Source organism: Eurypyga helias, unplaced genomic scaffold, assembly GCF_000690775.1.
Source record: "Eurypyga helias isolate BGI_N326 unplaced genomic scaffold, ASM69077v1 scaffold285, whole genome shotgun sequence".
Classification (NCBI taxonomy): Eukaryota; Metazoa; Chordata; class Aves; order Eurypygiformes; family Eurypygidae; genus Eurypyga; species Eurypyga helias.
In genome coordinates, this window is record NW_010253284.1 from 37,339 (window position 1) to 57,951 (window position 20,613).

Below are 20,613 nucleotides of genomic sequence, written 5' to 3' on the forward strand. Positions count from 1 at the left end.
GACTCATCAGTTCCACTGCAACCTCCACTGTTCTGCATGTCTGTGCCCATCACTGCTGTAATCCATAAGGCTTTCTGAAGTTGGGTCATATTTCCTTTGCATGGGGAAGGAAACCTAGACTGGAGATTAGTGGTGCAAAATTTGTTAATCCTAGGAAACTTGGAAAAGGGAACCAAAGAACCCCCAACCAACCAACCAACCAAAAGCCCAGGACACAAAGCCTCCAGCAGTTGTTTTACAGTGGTTGATGGTTGCAGGAAGAGTGAAACTTTACTTACCTGAATTGCTGTGACTTTCACTGCAGATCAGATCTGTCAGGTGTTACGACTCTTACACAGTGCTTGAGAGAACAAATGTTGTGTGTTAGAATCTAATTTGGTTTTTTTAATGGAGGAAAATGAATAATATTGTAGTATGAGGCCAGGAGTTTATAATGAGAGAAATCTCACAAAGTTGTTTTCAAGACAACTCAGACATATGCAATGGAGAGGGGAAAAAAAAAATCAATAATTAAGAAAAATGTTTTTTAAAAAGGACTATCATTTCAGCTTTTCCAGAAGTTTGACTTCCACTGAGTTCATAGTGTCTAGAGCTTTTATGAACTTTGTTGAAGGTTGAGCTTTTCAAAGGGAAGTATAACATAAAGCTCAGCAATTGTAACTTTTCCTTCTTTCTTCTTACCCAGGAACCTCCTGAGTTGCATAGAAGAGATAGATTCAAGGTTGACTGCTGACAAAGAATATGGTGTAGCACTTCCTCCTCAGGGCAGCATTCAACACTGGACTGACAGACTGCAGCAACTTTCCATGCAGTGCGTGGTGGTTCTGGAGGAGCTGTCTTGGTTTATACAGTGCTGCCCTAAAGAAGAGCTAACCAAGTGCAGTGATGGTGAAAGGACAGATGTCAAAACAAACGTCTTTCAGAGTTCAGGACCTGAAATGGGAAATGCTTTTATGGGAATACCTGACCTAATTCCCTCAGAGCTGAAATACTTGTCTCCAGTAACAATTGAGCAGCTGCCTCCTGGATGCAGGATGCGAAATAAGGATCAGTTGTGGCTGCAGCTCAGTACACAGTTGACTGCAATGCTGGCTAAGGTGAAGGCCATGAAAGCAGAAGTGGACAAAATAAGACAACAGTCACGTGAGACCTTGTTTTATTCCTGGTGAGTTCTACATGCGGATGAAATTGAATCTGGGTGTTGTGCATTCGTATAAGATGAAGTCATCTTGAAAATGTTTGTCCATACATACTTTTAAGTGTGTTTAGGTGCTCTTGAAGCTTCTTTCTGTTCATTTTTCTTGCAAAATGCAGTGCCTGGCTTTTTAGACAAATCATAAAATGGTTTGGGTAGGAAGGGACCTTAAAGCCCATCTAGTCCCAACCCCCCTGCCATGGGCAGGGACACCTTCCACTAGACCAGGTTGCTCAAAGCCTTATCCAGCCTGGCCTTGAACACTTCCAGGGAGGGGGCATCCACAGCTTCTCTGGGAAACCTGTTCCAGTGCCTCACCACCCTCTCTGTGAAGAACTTCTTCCTGACGTCCAATCTAAACCTCCCCACTTTCAATTTAAACCCATTACCCCTTGTCCTGTCACTACAGGCCCTGGCAAAAAGTCTCCCCTCCCCTGACAAGTCACAAAGGAGGTGGTTTGTCTCAGCTTCTTAGTGTCTTTGATCTCCTGGGGTTTCATCCCTGTAGCTCCTTAGTTGATGAGGTGAATTTCAAATGTAAATTTAATGAAGAAATTTTTAAGAGCTCTGTAGCCCATTTCATAATAATTACAACAACAACTATATATGCCTCTCAATTTCTGTTGCCTTCAAACAGGGTGAGTATAAGTGGCACACTTGCTTGTTGTCAGACTTCTTATTTAGTAAATACAAGATGGAGATCAGCTGCCTTCCTCTCATCCCTGCCCCAAGAAAAGGTTTAGTCTTAAATTGGAGTGTTTGTTCTTCTTTCAGTATTGCGGTATTTCTTGTTGCAGGAGAGATTTTGAAGTTTGCACATCAGCTGTGAGTTGTTTGCTGGAAGTCTCAGCTCAGTTACAAGGCGTACAGTCCCTGTTTCTTCCAGATGGGGAAGACAGTCAAGCTGCAAATCAGATGGCCCTAATCAAGAGCCTAAAGTATATACGAGAAGTTGTTAATGATACATCCGCAGACTTCACGGCCTGGAGAACACAGCTTCTTGCTTCCATGTCAAATTGCAGTGGTAAGGACAATTCTTCTCTGCCCGTTTTGTAATCTAGCTGAAGATACAAAAAATCATTGTTATTGCAGAAGATGGATACATGTTGATTCAGGTATCCAGAGACACCTGCTGAAATTCAAATTGCAAAATGTAGTCCATACTTGAGTTGTGCAGTAAAGTTTGGGGTTGTTTTTCCTCTCCTTAGTCACCGCTGATAACAGATCTTACACCACAGTTGTAGGTCAGGCTTAGCAAGGAGATTTTAATAGAGCTATGTGGTAAAAATTGCTTACCGAACGCCAAAAATAGTGCTAATCATGCCCTTTGCATAGGGGAAACATAGTAACCTGTAACTTGATGTGTTCAAAAGGAAATCAGCAGTCAGATGAAGAGTTTGTGGAGCACTTCTCGGCAAAAGTGGAAACTGTTATCCGTGTTGTTCTGTATGCCATCCAGTGTTTGGTCGAGAAAAAACAGAAAGATGGAAAAGAGGAAGAAAAATCTGCAGAGGAAAATGGTAAGTTTGTTAATTTACCTAGGGGGGAGAGAGCAGCTTGGTTTTTTAACTATGCAGACCTAAAAAGTCCTTGAACTGTGTGTCTAGCAGAGGTACCAATACACAAGGAAACTGCTGTTTTAATAGAAGGTATGTATTTAAGATAGGATGGATATTTCTAGGTTGCTTGCTGTAACATTTTTAGAATGTCTGACTTGGTCTCCGTATTTTGATGTATTTCAAGCAGAGGACCCAGCTTCATTTGATGTGATTAAAGCAGGACATATAACTAAGCTGTTGGATGAAGACCTCTCTGCTGACTTGGATTCTTTGCATGTGCAGAAAACAATTTTAGCAGTTTCAGAACTCCTGGAGGACCTGAAATCTTATGGGGAAGATCACACTTCGGATAGACATCAGGTAGAATTGTTCTTCTCAAGAGTGTTTGGCTTAGAGGTCTCAGAAGATCTGGAGTTGTGAACTCTGGTGGTTAAACGTGCATTGTGTCTCATTGTCCACTACCTTGCAACTAGAAACATGAGAAATTTGGCCAATATTAGGTGCTTGTCTGTAGTGCATAAGCCAGATGTCCCTTTAGTAAGAAGGAAGAGTTTTAATTTTTGTGAAAATCCAGAAAAAGCTCTGGAAACTTCACAAATTGTAGTTAAACCTGCTTTCTGATCTGGTTTGAGCATCTGTTTTTTCAGTCTCCATCATCCCCTGCTCTGAGGTGCATCTCAGTATGTGCATAACCATGTTTGACCACTGTTCTTTGGTTTTCATCGCAGTGCTTCAACCAGTCCTGCTTTTTGCTGGTGCGCCTAAAGCCCATGCTCTGCAAGTATTCAGACCTTATCCTGTTCTACCTCACTGTTTCACTGGCGTCTCACAGGAGTACCGGAAAATTGCTTTCCGTTCTAACCAGCATTTTTACAGAGCTTGCCCAAAAGGTGAGATAACCGTGGATATATGGTAAGCATATATTTAAGGTGGCGAAAGTCTTAAGGTGAAACTAAGCTGAAAGATGTACTCACTCCTACAGAAGGTTTTGAGTTTCTGTTTGCCTTTGCAGGGGTTTTGTCTTCCAAAAGAATTACTTGAAGATGAAGCTGGAGAGGGAGCAACACAGTTTCATGATTACGAGGATGGTGGTATTGGAGATGGGGAAGGCAAGAAGGATGTGAGCGACAAAATAGAAAGTGAAGATCAGGTAAGTCTTTGGGGTGGTTGTTCTTTAATTAAAGTAAAACTAAAGAGAACCCTAGAAATCCATTTTGTAGGTGTTTCAGGTAAAAGAAACATGAAGTTGTCTTCAGTCTCCTATTTAGGTTGGCTTTTCTGTCTGCATATAAGCTTATAAATGTTGTGGTACTTGAAGTTTTAATATATAGGCAAGATCCATTTTAACTTTTGGCTTTACCAATAATTCAGATAGAAGACAGTTTTCAAAAGGGTGAAGAGAAGGAGAAAGAGGATCAAGATTCTAAACCAGACATTGAAGGAGAAGACAATGCAATTGAAATGTCAGAAGACTTTGAAGGAAAAATGCATGATGGAGAACAGGAGAAAAAAGGTTTGGTCCTTCCACAATGGCAAAGTTACAAGAAATATTATAGATCAGTCCAATAATGGTTGATACTTTTATATAGTGAAGCATATACTGAAAAGTCAGTGTTAATAGAGCAGTGCCATTGGGATATGAATACTGAAAAGCATTACTGTGAATGCAGAGAGGTGTGCAAAGAAAATACTGTCGGTCTTCTGTCACTGTAGTGGTTTTGGAATGGAGTTGATTCTTTCTTCCTGTTGGGAGCTGACAAATTTTGAAATTAGTCACTGCCTTTGTGGAGCTGTTGAAGTTCAACAGAACACTTGAGGATACGGCTGTACTTAACTTCTGAACATCACTAATGAGGCTACTGCGAATGTTTTAAGCAATGAAAATAATTTCACTTTACCTTTTTGAAATGGAAAAAATAGCTACGTTTGGTAAATTCATTCAAGTTGCCACTCACCCGAAAGGTAGCAGGTCTTCGCTTTAAAAGGCAATAGCCTGAACATCTGAAACTAATGTGGCTTGTAAATTACGGTAGTGTTAACCTACTTCCTAATCTTGGCACTCTGTCAGAGGTTTGATTCATCTGCACAACAAGGGAAATGCCCAAACTAATAAACAGATGAAGTGGAATGGATCTTCCCCCTCACAGTAATGCCAAAAACATCGAAAATGGAAGAGGGAGCAGTGAAGGAATAGAGAGTTTAAATGCATCCAAGTTTTGTAAATGGGACTTGTTCGTCTGAGGGAGGGGATGCCACGTGTGTCTGTATGTCCAAGAGAACACTCCGAACCACATAATTATGACCCCGCCCTTTGGGGTGTTAGTGCATGTGTGGGGTGTTTTTCACATCTCTCAACTGCATAGGGTGATGAGATTCAGGTGCAAGTATTGCTGCTGGGTTGTTTCTGAATAAAAACAGTTAACTTTATCTCTTCTGTATTGAAACTTTCTCAACCATACACAGAAAATGATGAAAATTCTGATGAAGAGGAGGAGCTGGATAAGCAAATGGGAAATCTTGATAATGCTGAAGCTGATGATAAACTGGATGAGAGGCTCTGGGGGGATGAAGATGAAGACGATGATGAAGATGCCAGTAGTAAAACGGAAGAAACTGGACCAGGAATGGATGAGGTGAATAAAAAAGTGATGGGAAGAATATCAAAAGGAATTAAACTGTTAACTTGATGTGACATAGACCGCAAACTCACTTGCATGGCTCTTGGTCTTGGAAAGGGATAAATTGAGTATATCCCAAGTAACTTAGAGTTGTCGTCTTTCAGTAGGAGATGTCTTGTCCCTCAGACCTCGAGAAGCAGGTAGCATAATTGAGTTTTCTTTTGAATTTATTGGTTAACAGGAGGATTCAGAGCTCGTTGCAAAAGACGACAATTTGGGCACAGGAAACAAGGATAATAAAAAACAGCCTCCCAAGGATGAGGAAAAAGAGCAACAAGAAGAGGACAGTGAAAGCAAAGAGAAAATACATGAACAAATTGATGAGGTAAAAACTATTTGGACTGCACAGAGTATCTTGCTGTTAAACCACATTCTGTTGCTCACACTGTGTTTCTGAGAATTTGAAATACTCTGTATTTAATAGGGAAATGCATTGAAAAAGTTTGTTCGTTTCAGAGCTAAAAATAAACCACATTATCCATTATATGTATGTTTTCTGATCAATAATCCAGAAAGATTTTTTTGTTTGCACTAACTAACCTGAACTTTTAATGGCTGTCTAAACAGGCTTTACACTGAACTGATGCATTGATGGACAAGCTTAAAAATTCTTATTCTCTTGTGTGTAGAAAGAGAAACATCTTAAGTCAGTGGGACTCATCCCAAAAAATCTGTATACAGTGTGCTTGAAGATTCTCCGCAGTATGCAAGAGGGCAGATTCTGTTTGGAGTCTTTCAGCTAGGACAGTTGGATTCTGAACACAAAAATATGCTGTTTTGAAGAAGTAACAATTTATGTAAATGCATTTGCTGAAATTAATCATTTTCTGCTTTTTATACATGAGGATGTGTACCATTGGAAATTAATTTTTAACCAGTCAGAATGTGATATTGTGTCCAGTATTTCTGTGTCCTGGAAAATTCAGTCATATCTTATTTCTCATCTTTCCCTTTCCTCCCACTTACTACATGCCTGTTACTTTTTGCCCTCATTCTTTTGCTGACAGCGCGAGTATGATGACAATGAAGTAGATCCCTATCATGGCCAGCAAGAAAAGCAGCCTGAAGTCGAACCTTTGGACCTTCCTGATAATTTGAACCTGGAGAGTAATGAGAAGAGTGATGAGGAAGAGGAGGATGAAGGTACAGTTGAAAAATCTCTCTGCAGATTCCCAGGTGAAAGCCAGATGGAAATACAGAGGAACGGTCAGATAATGAGCCTTCCGGTACCTGAAGGGGCCTACATGTGAGCTGGGAGGGGACTTTTTACAAGGGCCTGTAGTGACAGGACAAGGGATAATGGGTTTAAATTGAAAGTGGGAGGTTTAGATTGGATATCAGGAAGAAGTTCTTCATGGAGAGGGTGGTGAGGCACTGGGACAGGTTGCCCAGAGAAGCTGTGGATGCCCCATCCCTGGAAGTGTTCAAGGCCAGGCTGGATGAGGCTTTGAGCAACCTGGTCTAGTGGAAGGTGTCCCTGCCCATGGCAGGGGGGTTGGAACTAGATGATCTTTAAGGTCCCTTCCAACCCAAACCATCCTGTGATTCTACTGAGCTCACTTTCTCTGTAGAAAGACGACAGGTGGTGGTAGGATTCTGTGTAACAAGAAGCTGCAAATTCACTTCTCTGTATCAAAATACCAGGATTCCCAATGCATGCCAGGTAAGAAAGAACTCAACATTACAGCATTATCCTTTACCTCCCTTTCCCACATGCTGTGGAGCAGGCTTTCTCGTGTTACCCAAATGATACACTACACCCTAAGCTAGAAGCTCCTTATTTTATTGTCTGGTTGCTTTTGTGGTTTCTTTTCCTTGATACTTATAACCATTTGCACTTAAAGTCAACTGACCCTCAAGAATATTAAGTGAGTTAGGAACTTGATAGGAATTAGTCCTGCTGTATTGTTAGTTATACTCAAAGAAATTATCTGCTACAGAAATGCACAGATCCCATGTATAGAATTTTTGACGGTTTTGTTAAGATTTTTTTGATGGGCTGATCAGTTTTATTCCAAATATCTGTAATATTGTCTCTCTACTTGGCTGAAAGTTTTGTATACCTTTCTGATTACGTTTTTAAATCCAGAAGAAGAGAATGCCTTTGAAGTAGACGAGAAACCTGTTGATTTAAATGAGGCGGAGAAGACAGAAGAACAGAATGAAGAGGATGCTGGTGAGACAGACAGAGGTGATCAAGATGCAGAACCGGCTGAAGAAGGCATCTCTGAAGATAAGGAAGAGGATAAGGAAGATGAAGGGGACGGAGATGCTGACGATCAAGAAGAAAATGCAGAAAACACTGAGGATGCAGCAGATGAAGAGGAGTCACAACCACCTGATGAGGAAAAAAATGAAGCTGCTGAAGATAAGGGAATCCCTGCTGCTGACCAAGGCCTTCAGCCTCAGGTAGAGAATAATAAATAAATGTCTGGGGTTTTTTTGGGTTTTTTTGGTTTTTTTTGTTTTTTTAATTATCTTATACAAGACTTAAATAGGTGTGTTCTATGATACCCTGCAACAAATTTGACATTGAGTAGGTGTGATGTTAGTGATAATGCTCGCTGAGATGAGAGAGATGCTCACTATTAAACGGGTGTATTTGTCATCTTTATTCCTGTTACCTCCTTGGCCTTCTGTTTCCTTTTTTTTTTTTTTTATGTTAAAATAAACTGTTATTTCAGGAAGAAGAAGATAAAGATAACTCAGAGATGGATGAACAAGTCCCTGAGCCTGAGGAAAGAATGGAGCATGAAACACAAGGACAGACTGGGCAGGAAAACCTGCAGAGTGACAGTGCTGTTGAGCTGGCTGGAGAGGCTTCAGAAAGAGACCAGTCTAAAGAGGTAAGTTACATGGAATTGTCAGGGTTAAACTTGTGAATATGTTTTCAAGTTACATTCAAGAAATTGCTGCCATATTTTCAAGAATTGCGTCTGAGTCAATTTTTAGAACGTCAATTATAAGTTCACTGAAAAAAATTGAAGACCGTGAGGATAGCTTGTTAGCAGTGAAAATAACGTGGTAAGTTTAGGCAAATTGTTGGGCTGCGGAATTGTATTGTTTGCTCTCCGCAAGCATAATGCTTGCAGTTGCGAGCCACTTGTCAGTCACCACAGAAGGCAGCAGTTTAACTTCTCAAATTTGTCTTCAATGGTCACTAAATCCCTTTTCAGTTACCACTGCAATTTTTTTGGTGTCTTAGGAATATGGAAGCGGAGCTTCAAGTGCCAATCAAGCAGAAGGCCATGAATCCACACGCATGGCCCGGATGGCTTCTCAGAAGCAAAGCAGGAAAAACACCCAGGTTCACCTCTTCTTTTTAATTTTAATTTTCTTATCATTTGAGTGTCTTAGTATTAACCAGCAAATAGGCAGGACTCCGTTTCTCCTTGATAGCACTCTTGTTCTAATCGGTGTTTGGTTGCGTCTCACTCAATGTTCATGGTGTTCATTTGTTACTTTTCAGAGTTTCAAGAGGAAACCTGGCCAGGCAGATAATGAACGCTCGATGGGAGATCACAACGAACGTATCCACAAGCGACTGAGAACCATAGAATCCAGCAGTGAAGCAAAGCAGAATACAACTCAGCCCCAGCAAAACGTGGAGGAGGCTGATGCATTTGAACACATTAAGCAAGGCTCCGAATGCTATGATGCACAGACATACGGTACAGTGGTACTTTGGGGTGTAAAGAGCTGTCCTGGCAGAATCCATCCTGAAGCACTCGTATTCCAGTACCTGAAGGGTCCTACAAGGAAGCTGGGGGGGACTTTTTACAAGGGCCTGTAGTGACAGCACAAGGGTAATGGGTTTAAATTGAAAGTGGGGAGGTTTAGATTGGAAGGAAGAAGGAAGAACTTCTTCCCGGAGAGGGTGGTGAGGCACTGGAACAGGTTGCCCAGAGAAGCTGTGGCTGCCCCATCCCTGGAAGTGTTCAAGGCCAGGCTGGATGAGGCTTTGAGCAACCTGGTCTAGTGGAAGGTGTCCCTGCCCATGGCAGGGGGGTTGGAACTGGATGGTCTTTAAGGTCCCTTCCTACCCAACCCATTCTATGATTCTATGATCTAAATTTAACTAAATTGTTTTCTGTTAAAGTAATTAGTCTAATTTATTCATCAGGTTTTCAGGGCAATAGCTGATTGACACAGCAGGGCACGGTGCAGTGAAAGATAGAACGAAGGCTTGAGACAATAGCTCAGCTGATCCTTTGTGAAGTTCATTATAACTCTTGATACTTAGTGCCCTCAGAATGCAGCGGGTTTTTTGCAGCTTTTCCTTTATGCTACTTTTCCTTCCTCTTTAAAAAAACCTTAAGTATTGCTGTCTCTGTGTAGATGTGGCCAGCAAGGAGCAGGAGAAACCTATTATGCCCCTTGAAGAAAAGGAAGAGGGCGATTCTGAAGATGCAGCTATGGAAACAGAAATGCAGAACGATGAGGATCTGACAGCAGTAGACACAGAGGAGCTGAAGCCAGAAAAAAAGAACTCTACTGCCACTAAAACTCCTGGTAAATTAACTTAAATATTCTAAATACATGCTGATGTGCATCTCTAAATTTATATATAGGTATCTTTATTGGCACGTACTGGGTGCATATATGCATTATAACACTAAAACATCTGCTCTTAATGAGCTGTTCTGCAGCAGCGTTCTTACTCCTGCCTAGTAACCAGCGTTGGCCTTTGCTAAGTGGGTTGAGTGACAGAGGGGTTTGCTGCTCTCCTTCAAGTTAACGGTCTCTAATCTTTATCCTCTTCTTCAAAGAAGTGAAAAGCAAACATCTTCCCTCTTTTAGACACAGTGCCAGTTTGGTTAATTAACTGGCACATAACAAGGCACTCTGGCTACTCGGCTCTTTTTGTATGTAACTTCTGACAAAACACCCAGATGAGGAGGGGCTGGGCTGAACAACATCCCGTGAGGCCAAAGTGTCACTGTCTCACTGCTTTCTTCCCTAAGTGGGAATGAAAGCAAACAGAACTGAGCTGCCTAGCAGAAAATGGCTATCAGATTTGAATGGTTGGGAGAGGAGAAGACAGGTCTGACTTGTCAGCCACACAGCCCACGTAAACAAGTGAGCTAGATATAAAGAGATGTCTCTGGCCAATTGCAGCAGAAGCATTCCGTTTTGATGACTCTAAGTAAATGGCACTGTCACTTGGGAGTTTTGAATAGTTGTCTTATCAAACAACACAAAGGCTGGCTGGAGAGTGGAGAGTTTTACCAGTCTGAATTCACCTTCTCGCCTCCCACTCCCTTCAGGCTTAATCTCTTCGCTTAAATCCCTTGAGCCACGTGGTACAGGCACGCCTGGAATCAGTCTGTTTGCTTTTCCACCTGGTTCTCTAACAGTATGCTTTGAAAAACTAGGGTCTTTGAAACATCTGCTACGGTGCCATACTATTTTTTTGCCTTAGAATAATTTGTAAAAAACATACTGTTAAACAGGAGTTTACAACAATGAAATAAAACCTTTAGTCACTTCCATTTACTATTAAATTGATTTCTGATTTACCCAAAACTGTTACGTTACAAAAGCAGAGAGTAAATAAAGATGTAATAAAAGATTGCTGTTGTACTTGTAATGATGAGGGGACCTACAAGGAAGCTGGGGGGGACTTTTTACAAGGGCCTGTAGTGACAGGACAAGGGGGAACGGGTTTAAATTGAAAGTGGGGAGGTTTAGATTGGATACCAGGAAGAAATTCTTCCCGGAGAGGGTCGTGAGGCACTGGAACAGGTTGCCCAGAGAAGCTGTGGATGCCCCATCCCTGGAAGTGTTCAAGGCCAGGCTGGATGAGGCTTTGAGCAACCTGGTCTAGTGGAAGGTGTCCCTGCCCATGGCAGGGGGGTTGGAACTAGATGGTCTTTAAGGTCCCTTCCAGCCCAAACCATTCTGTGATTCTGTGATTTTCTGAAAGTTCTCAAATTGCTTTACACCTCCTGTCACTCTGTGTAAGAGGCTGTGAAGCTCACAAAGTGTACTTCACCAATGGAATTTTGAGGTGTTAAAGATCATTTCGCTAATATTTTGTTCATTTGGCAAGGAGGTTATAAGAAAGAAAACCAGTTTCCGTAGGAAATGCATTATTTATCTGTTCCAGTGAGTGGCAAGGTCTGGTGTTCATCCTACTCTTTAGATTTTTCTTCACATTTGTGCATTTATCTTAATTACGTCTGTGTTGCACCACAAAGCACGTGAGACAATTTGTGAAAGAGTTGAGATACAATATTGGTTCTTGTCTTACGTGTGATCCACGAGTAATTGGTTTTGTGATTGTAGGCACAGGTGAAACGGAGCCAGAGATCCAGACTTTGGACTCTGAGGATGCCAATGACTCTACAACAGAACCGCTACCAAAGGTGACTGAAGAGAAGCCAGAGAGAAGCAAGGACTCGACCATACACACAGCCCATCAGTTTCTGATGGATGCTCCCCAGGTATGATACCCAGCATGTCGTCTTACAGCTACAGTAGTAGAAGCAGGCTGGTTTATTTGACCTGAATTAATGAAACTCCAGGAATGCAAAAGTTCGGCGTTATTTTCATTCAGACAGCTCGGTAGCTGTTCTTTAATAGCAGAATGAGAAGTAGCACACAACCAACTGTTGTATATGCAGCTGAATAATGACTGCAAAATAACAAATCCTCTCTGTCCTTACTCTTTTTAAAAAAAAGTAATAAGTTCTGGTTTTTTAACTGTCAAGAACTGTTGTGCTTACATGAATTGCTGATCAACTGCTTGAGTAGAGTGAAAAGTCATAGAATTATAGAATCATGGCTGGAAGAGACCTTAAAGATCATCTAGTTCCAATCCCCCTGCCATGGGCAGGGACACCTTCCACTAGACCAGGTTGCTCAAAGCCTCATCCAGCCTGGCCTTGAACACTTCCAGGGATGGGGCATCCACAGCTTCTCTGGGCAACCTGTTCTAGTGCCTCACCACCCTCTCTGGGAAGAACTTGGTGAAAGATAAAATCAAAGGGCTCAGTGATGAGAGAGTTAGGCATCAGTGACCTTAAAATACCGTTGTGGACAAAGAATTCACCTCACTTAACTGATCACAATGCATTGCTTCCTCAAAAAAGCTGACTGGAAGTCTTACAGAACTCTTGTGAGCCTTTTATGAAGGTTGCAGTTAAAGTATTATCGTTGCCTAGAAAGCCCTAGAGCTTCACGTGACATTCGTAGTTACCCAGTGCAAACTGTTACCTGTGTCCAAGCGCATTTTAGCAGCGAGAGCTACGGCACAGGAGCAGCTGATGGTGGGTTACCTGTTGATAAGTAAGGGTGTCTTCAGCGTCTGTCTTCTGCAAGTACCGACCTTTCACGCTTATAGCGTGTCCTGAGTACGTGCTTTGCGGGCGGTATTTTACTGTTTCTTCACGCACCAGGCAGAGGCTCGTATGCCAGGTGTATCTGGTATGTCCATCTTAATGCTAAATGTGGCAGCTCTTTGGAAAGGGGCTCCTGAATGCAAGAGCCTGCTCCAGTTGTCGGGGCAGTTATGTGCTGTTTGTTTTGGTGGCTTTGTTGGGGTGTTTTTCCCCAGTTGACATGCAAAACCTGCATCAGGAGGGGGAGCTCGTGCATCACCAGTTAAAGAGGAAGAGAGAAACCTTACTGGGGGAAAAGTGAAAGTTCTCATCTTTCAGCGAAAGGAAGAGGGAAGGGGACCCCTCCGTGTGCATTCTTCCTGCCTTCCTTAACCCTGCAGTAGGTGACCAGAGGTGCTGCTGCAGCTTCTTGAGGAATTAGAAGTTGTTGGTACTGTTTGCGATCCACTCGAGGTGATCCTGCTCTGGCAGGGGGCTGGGCTAGATGATCTCTAGAAGCCCCTTCCAACCCCTTCAGCTCTGTGAATCTGTTCAATTTGCATTCTTAGGCTTATTTTCCCTAATCTGTAAACCGGCAGGTTATGCAGATGGTGCTGCTGTTGGGCTAAACTAAGGTTCTGCAAGCCAGGAGCAGAACTTGTCGCTGAAAGCATGGTAAAAGTTGAAGGGGAGTAATAAAGCTTGGGTGTCCTTTAACAGGAATGGCTTGTCAAACAGTATTTGCTGGCAGGTAAAGAGGAAGACATTGTTCAATTCCTTAAGTGGTTTGAATGAAGCTTTTTAAAGCCTGTAGTTGAAGTGAAGCATAGCCTATTTTGGAAGAGACCAGATAGGTAGTATTCCGTAGTTGGATCTCCATTATACTGTCATTAAATCTCATGTTTGTCAAGGTAATTTCATTGACTCACCTTCAAGTTCTGTATTTGATTATTTCCAGTGTCTGTATCATAGATGTTCCCAGCTTTGTTTCTGTGTCTGTTGTGTCACAGGTGTGGGTATTTGTGGGGGGGTATTGATCCTTCCTGTACATGGCAGCAATTAAAAAAATGGAGATTTAGAATCTTCATTTATGTTTTTTCTCAGGTATTTTCGTGTCTAAAAGAATAAGAACAATGCATTTTTACTTTTTTATAATTCATTATGGTTTGGGGATCACACAATGTGTAAATTTGTTTTTCAATCTTGTAACTACGCTTCTAGCCCATCATCAGAGATCCTGAAGAGCTAAGAAAGGAACTTGAAAGGCAACTGGAAGCTTGGCAGACACAGCAGCCTGGGACTGCAGATGAGGTTCGTAACTTCATTTTAGCATAAAGCTGTCATAAGAATCCTTCATTGCATTGTTTCATCTTGGTTTACTGCTGACGCATTGAGAAAGCCAAGCAGGCTGGAATTTAATATTCAAAACCACATTATTTAGATGCTATTTTTGTTGTTATGTTTAACTTATTCTGAAATAAGAAAAAGAAAAAAAACATTAGTCTTAAAGTAAGATGATGTTTCAGGTGGTCATTTCAATGTGCTGTGTGCAGAAAGTTACTCTGCTGGTAATGACTTCTAAAAGTTAAATAGTTAGAAACAGTTTTTTCGCTCCTGCCAAGCTCCTTGGTTTTGAGTTGTCACCTCCAGCCAAGTGCTGGACACCACTTCCACGTCATGATGATGGACAGAAGCCGTCCCATTTCAGTGGTGGTGTTTGAGCTTAACCAACAGCAGAACCAGAATGTCATACTTACTGTGACTGGCTTAGTCATGAACTATAAACCATTTTTGGAAGTAAGTCCTGAATGAAATTGCCAGTGTAGAGGCTTAGCAATTTTGCTGAATTGTAATTAATTTCAGTAATACCAGTTTGGATGGCAAATAGAGAACCTAGCAGGCTTTACGGCCTGCCTTGCTGTAATACCACCTATCAGATGCTGGCTGTTACAAGACTTTGCCATACCAACAGCAACGCCAGAGTTGCTGCGTGTGCTCGTAGAGGAGCAGTTGTTGCGCTCTGCAGCTTTGTAGCAGCAAGGATTGAATGCCAGCTGTCATCTTCGTACAAGACCCCCTCACGGTCACAGCTGGTAGTCACCTTCTGCCTCCCCCTTGGGACGCAGAGGTTTGCTGTCTTTTGTTGGGCAGTGCTTCCCAACTTTTTGGTTTTCCGTAATTCACTTTTATTTTTGTCTGTGATGTTTTAGGAGAAGGAAGCGGCACAGTTGTGGCAGAGGTATTTAGTACTGACGGCTCCCCTCTCGCAGCAGCTCTGTGAACAGCTAAGACTCATACTGGAACCCACTCAAGCTGCCAAACTGAAGTAAGTTGGGTCTTTCTGAGGTTCCTAGTTTCTTTAAACTGCTGGTTTTGGAGGGCGTTAACTTCTGTACAACTGCAGCTCTGTGTTGTTCTTGCTTTATAACAATTACTTGTGCTTGCAAATGCAATTTGTTTTAGTTCTGTGTGAAGTGCTGTTGATTCAAAGATTATGTTAAATGTCAAAACGTTCGATGTTGTTACAGTGTGATGGTTTTCTTACGGGATCTAGGCTTGTTTCAAATTAGAGGAGTCTGAATTCAAGGTCTTCCTTCCATTTTAGGCATCTAGATTTAAGAACTTCTAAAAACACTAACTATCCATCTTGCATTAAGAACGTGAGAATGTTTGTTGTTGTTGTTCTATACCTAAATATAAACATTAGAGCTACTAATTTTGTTCTGTCGCCTTTTACAAAATTCGGTTGGTTTGCTGTACATGCTGCACGGGCCAGGATTTCCAGAAGGAGGTATTTGTTGATAATCCCTGCCGCTATGCCTTTTCCTTAACTTTCAGAGGAGACTACAGAACAGGGAAGAGACTGAACATGCGCAAAGTGATTCCATACATTGCCAGTCAGTTCCGAAAAGACAAGATCTGGTTGAGAAGGACCAAGCCCAGTAAACGGCAGTACCAGATTTGCTTGGCTATCGACGATTCCTCTAGTATGATCGACAATCACTCTAAACAGGTAAAATAAGAACCCTGGGAGAAGCATGAAGACACGACCTGTCACTGAGTTTGGTCAGCTGCTGACTTATTTCACACAGAAGCCTTTGCAAAGCCTGACCCGGGTGATTGTAGAGCAGTTGCTGTTCTGGTCTCTCAGCTTGAGCTCTTGTCACTTGGTGCCTAGGAGATTGTTACGAAAAGTTCAGTGAAAGTTAGCTGAAAGGAGATGTTCAGTTTGCTAGAGGGGTACGTATCCACTGGATAATTATTTTTCGTAGCCTATAAAAGGTGGAAATTTGCATAGCGCTGCAGTTTATTGGAAGATTAAATGTTAGTTCAGCACAGCTCACTTGCACGGTGTTTATTTGTTAAAAATGTGTTTCCTTCCAAGTAGTTAGTTCAGGGTGTATTTCATTACCTGCCTGAAGCGGTGTCTCTGAATCAATCAGCTGAAGCCCTGAAGCAGAACTATTGTGTCTTGATTGCAGTGACCACCTTGCATAACTAACAGGAAAAAGGATAGGAAGTTCCTTCACGTGTTTATTCTGTGATATTCGTTTATTTTATTCTCTGATTGCACTAGATGATGAGAATTAATATCAGTAACCTTCTGTTAGCTGTGAGTAGAAGTTGGAATATCTTATTTCTGCTGTAATTTCTTTCTTCAATAGCTTGCGTACGAATCCCTGGCGGTTATTGGAAATGCACTGACCCTTCTGGAAGTGGGACAAATTGCTGTGTGTAGGTGAGTTTATTGGAAATCTTGACTTTTCTTCGAGACTTCAGAGCAGAATGCAAGTACCAGTCTCACACTATAATTCTTCTCTTCTGAAGCTTTGGAGAGACTGTTCAGCTGCTGCACCCGTTCCACGAACAGTTCAGTGACCAGTCAGGGACACGGATATTGCGTCTTTGCAAATTCCAGCAGAAGAAAACAAAAATAGCCCAGGTACGCAAGAACACCTCTAGGGTTTGCAAAGCTTTTCCAGACCAGGCATCAGCAGCTTCATGGTCACATATGATGACTTTTGTAACATCAGGCCAGGCTGGATGAGGCTTTGAGCAACCTGGTCTAGTGGAAGGTGTCCCTGCCCATGGCAGGGGGGTTGGAACTAGATGGGCTTTAAGGTCCCTTCCAACCCAAACCGTTCGGTGACTGTTTATATTTGCAAGTGTGATAGCTGGTTAGATACCAAAGAGAGAGAATGCTCACAGTTTTGTGATAGTAGGAGTGTTTTCTCACTGCTAGTTCTGATCTGTGCCACTTTTAAGCATTCACCTTCCTGTTTTTGTTGGGTCTGAAACAGTATTTTGGGTACAAGTTATTGGGTTACCCCAGTGCCAAATCCTCTCAAAGTCTGTGGGTGTTTTTCAAGGAGGTTTTCAAGCCACAGTGTAGTAGGAGGAGGAAGAGCTTTGTGTGTTTGTCAGGCACTGAGCCTGTCAGACTATGCTGATTCCTGAAGAAAACAACTTTCTGTAGCAATACTTCCTACAGCTGCCAAGTTTTCTTTTAGAAAGGTTTTTGCACACTTAACCTTTCCAGACTTGAAGATGATCATCTGTTAAACGGAAAAGGGGACACCCAACAGTAATTTTCTAAATGCCAAAATTGGGAGGACACAACAGTTTGTCCTTAATTGTCACAGGGAATGTATAACTGGATACTTCAGTTGCAAGTTGAGGCCAAGGAGGTTCAACCTAGAAATAGGAAGTGTATTTTTAATGATGCCATTAATCACTTGAACAGTTTATTGAGGGTCTGATGGCCTTTTTAGCACTGGAAAAATTGTAAATCCAAATTGAAGGCTTTTCTAAAGATTCTGTAGTTTAAAAATACTAAATTTGAAGCAGGAGTTAATACAGGACAATGCCAAGGACTGTATCTGTGTTAGGTGGTCAGACTCTCTTGGCATTTAAAATACAGGAATGTGTTCTTTAAAATCTTACCATTATTAAGTGTGTTGATTTATTAATGACATAACTTTAATCTTATTTGTTTCCTCTGCAGTTTCTAGAATCATCAGCAAATATGTTTGCTGCAGCACAGCAGTTGTCTCAAAATATTAATCCGGGTGAGCTGGATTTTTTTTGTTACTGTGCTTGTTGCCGTGGCAGCAGAATGCTCACTACAGTCCAGAAGCAGTATCCTGCCAGAAAGATGGCTAGCGCTGAGGCATCACTTGCCTTCAGAGCTTTGGGGTTTGCTTTCAGAAAGTAAATGTTTGCTTGGTTGAAATTTATCTCAAAACCCAGAAGGCTTCATGTCTGTCAATAATTCACTGAGATTTTGGTGAAGGCTTTTTGAAAAGGCACGCCTTACCTGCTCCCTTCAGGTTGTGTTTCCACATTTAGGTCATGAGCTGCCTGAATCTCCCGGAAAAGCTGTGATTCTTGTTATTTCAGAGCTGACCCACAGCCTAAAAGGCGGCTTTGTGCCAGTTAAAAGCTTGTCATGGTGGCAGCTGTATTTAAAAAAAGAAGTTACTGTTGTTAAAGTACTCCAAGAAGTGGACAGTCTGGGATTTGTAATCCACAGCTGCTTTGCCACGGGGCGTCTAGGCCCTCAGAATACTCTGAGGGGGAGCAGCATCCAGTCCTGTTGAGCTAGGCCAGGATGAAGGAGCAATCATCTCCCCAGAATCAGGGAGATAGCAGGAGAAAAGGCAGTAGGATGCATCACCCCTCTCTGTAAGAAGACCAAGACCTGTCACATTTGGGGCCTGTCTGCAGAAAAGGAGGAAGCCTTCTGTATCCCTCCCTAACCTTTATGCTGTAGGGGGACAGGAGAGAGTGGCTTCTGTGCAATTCCTACGATTTCCCTTGTAATTAAAAGATGATTGGAATGTCCCTTTGGAGGGACTTTGGGGGCAGCTTGGGTCAAGTAACACATCTTCAGAAAACAGTGGGCACTGAGGAACGCAGCATCTGTGCTGTGTAGCTCCCAGGAGGTTTATTCCCAAGTAGCTTTTGTGGTCCCACTCCGAGGCTGAATGCCCCGCAGTGTTTGGACTGTGCCTCTGAGGTCTGTCTTCTGGTTTAGAGTCCTCCAAAAATAACCCCTCTGGGGACAGCCCAAGACGGCATTCTGACGGAAGCCAAGCCTAGGAGAGTGGGGACAAACAGGGAAACCCATTTCAAAAGCCCAGCCTGAGTCCAAAGTGCAACGCTGATACAGATGCCCCCATAGGTACCTGCTTCTGGAGGAGCAGATTTGGGCTCTATTGCACAGCAGCAGCTGCTGCTGGACGGAGGTGGCTGGACTCTTACAGTTCAGCCACTACTTTTCTCCTCAGCACTTCCCAGGCATGGAGGACAAGGCCATGGCTCAATTTATTATGCATTTATCCATGACTTTCATCCTTGATGATGGTACAGATGGACTGAGGGTTTTTTCCTTCCCCAGTTGTTCTCAGTAGCTTCACACAGTGGGAAAAACTGTCTAACCCCGTGGTAACTGCAGCTTCATGTTCAGTCCCAGAATTCAGTTTGATAAAGACTTCATTTCCTCAGGGATACTCGGAGGGGTTTTCTGTTATACCCACAGAGCTAACAACAGAACAGTCTGTTTGCCTTTTAAATGGATTACTCTGACTTACTGGAATTTAAATGTTCTTTGTGCTCAGAAACGGCGCAGCTGCTTTTGATTGTATCTGATGGGAGAGGCCTTTTCTTGGAAGGCAAGGAACGAGTGACAGCAGCAGTTCAAGCAGCTCAGAATGCCAACATCTTTGTTATTTTTGTAGTGTTGGACAATCCTAATTCCCGGGTAAGTAAGAGAAGAAGGGAGAAGTGCTCAAATGCAGTGAAGGAGAGACACACGGATCTTCTTCTTGTCCTTTGTAATGCTCTACAGCTCTCCTATCTTTTAGAGGTCAAAAATATTCAGTCCAATTTCAGTTTTTCACAGTGTCAGATCTTCTATGATTTCTCCCTACTGTGATGCTTTTGTCCTCTTTTGTATTGTAAAAAAATCTTGGCTTCCGTGCCACAGAAAGTCTAAGTAAGAGTTCCTGCCTTCAGGTGTCATGGTTGTAGGTTTTGGCCATGAGGGAAGTAGCTGGCAGGCTGACAGATTTAAAGTTTGAGAGATGCTTTGTTCCACCTCAATTTGATTCAAATTGATAATTTCTGACAGCAGTCTCCTTTTGATATGGCAACTGGAGCCAACAGGAGATTAAACCTTAGACAGAAAAGTGAGTTAGTACCTGAATTGGGAAAGCTGGGTACCACATCTGGTAGCTGTGAAAGAAAACCTGGATTTCCTTGGATGGGAAGCTGTGACATAGCCAGGAGCTTTTAAGGGGTGACTCTTGTGGGTGCAGTAAGTGAGCAAACTTAAGCTTTATATTGAATTGTGTGGTGACAACTTCCTGTATCTTTATTTTTCCATACAGTGAGTTAGTACCTGAATTGGGAAAGCTGGGTACCACATCTGGTAGCTGTGAAAGAAAACCTGGATTTCCTTGGATGGGAAGCTGTGACATAGCCAGGAGCTTTTAAGGGGTGACTCTTGTGGGTGCAGTAAGTGAGCAAACTTAAGCTTTATATTGAATTGTGTGGTGACAACTTCCTGTATCTTTATTTTTCCATACAAAACTCATCTCTACGTGTTGTTGAAAAATTAACAAATCATTTGGTGACAAACTGTTACAAGGTTCTGAGGAAACCTAGTTATAATGTCAAGTGAAAATTCTGGGCAATGAAATGTGTTTTTATAAGCTTTATTAATTTTTCTGAGCTGTCGCAGTGAGCAGCGAAGAAGTTCTTTTACAAGAAACACATCTGGAGTTTAATATGATTTTTGTCTTTGTAGTAGTTGTTGAAATACTGTAAAAAAAATCTGCTGAAGAATCCTGTTGGGT

General features: G+C 42.2%; 1 protein-coding gene across 1 annotated transcript in view; it reads left to right on the forward strand.

Annotated features, from left to right (window-relative positions):
- Positions 1-19,517, forward strand: part of MDN1 (MDN1, midasin homolog (yeast)) — a gene marked incomplete at both ends in the record, with an annotated part of 55,922 nt that extends 36,405 nt beyond the window's left edge. Inside the window, 23 exons of the mRNA XM_010152606.1 lie at positions 686-1,165; positions 1,993-2,219; positions 2,569-2,715; positions 2,942-3,114; positions 3,483-3,644; positions 3,767-3,904; positions 4,126-4,267; positions 5,218-5,387; positions 5,614-5,757; positions 6,440-6,575; positions 7,522-7,841; positions 8,117-8,278; positions 8,638-8,739; positions 8,902-9,103; positions 9,771-9,944; positions 11,721-11,878; positions 13,976-14,065; positions 14,965-15,080; positions 15,593-15,767; positions 16,420-16,493; positions 16,583-16,697; positions 17,760-17,823; positions 19,375-19,517. Of these exons, the coding sequence (XP_010150908.1) occupies positions 686-1,165; positions 1,993-2,219; positions 2,569-2,715; positions 2,942-3,114; positions 3,483-3,644; positions 3,767-3,904; positions 4,126-4,267; positions 5,218-5,387; positions 5,614-5,757; positions 6,440-6,575; positions 7,522-7,841; positions 8,117-8,278; positions 8,638-8,739; positions 8,902-9,103; positions 9,771-9,944; positions 11,721-11,878; positions 13,976-14,065; positions 14,965-15,080; positions 15,593-15,767; positions 16,420-16,493; positions 16,583-16,697; positions 17,760-17,823; positions 19,375-19,517 (3,814 nt within the window). The remainder of the gene's footprint in view (positions 1-685; positions 1,166-1,992; positions 2,220-2,568; positions 2,716-2,941; positions 3,115-3,482; positions 3,645-3,766; positions 3,905-4,125; positions 4,268-5,217; positions 5,388-5,613; positions 5,758-6,439; positions 6,576-7,521; positions 7,842-8,116; positions 8,279-8,637; positions 8,740-8,901; positions 9,104-9,770; positions 9,945-11,720; positions 11,879-13,975; positions 14,066-14,964; positions 15,081-15,592; positions 15,768-16,419; positions 16,494-16,582; positions 16,698-17,759; positions 17,824-19,374) is intronic.
- Positions 19,518-20,613: the final 1,096 nt, after the last annotated feature.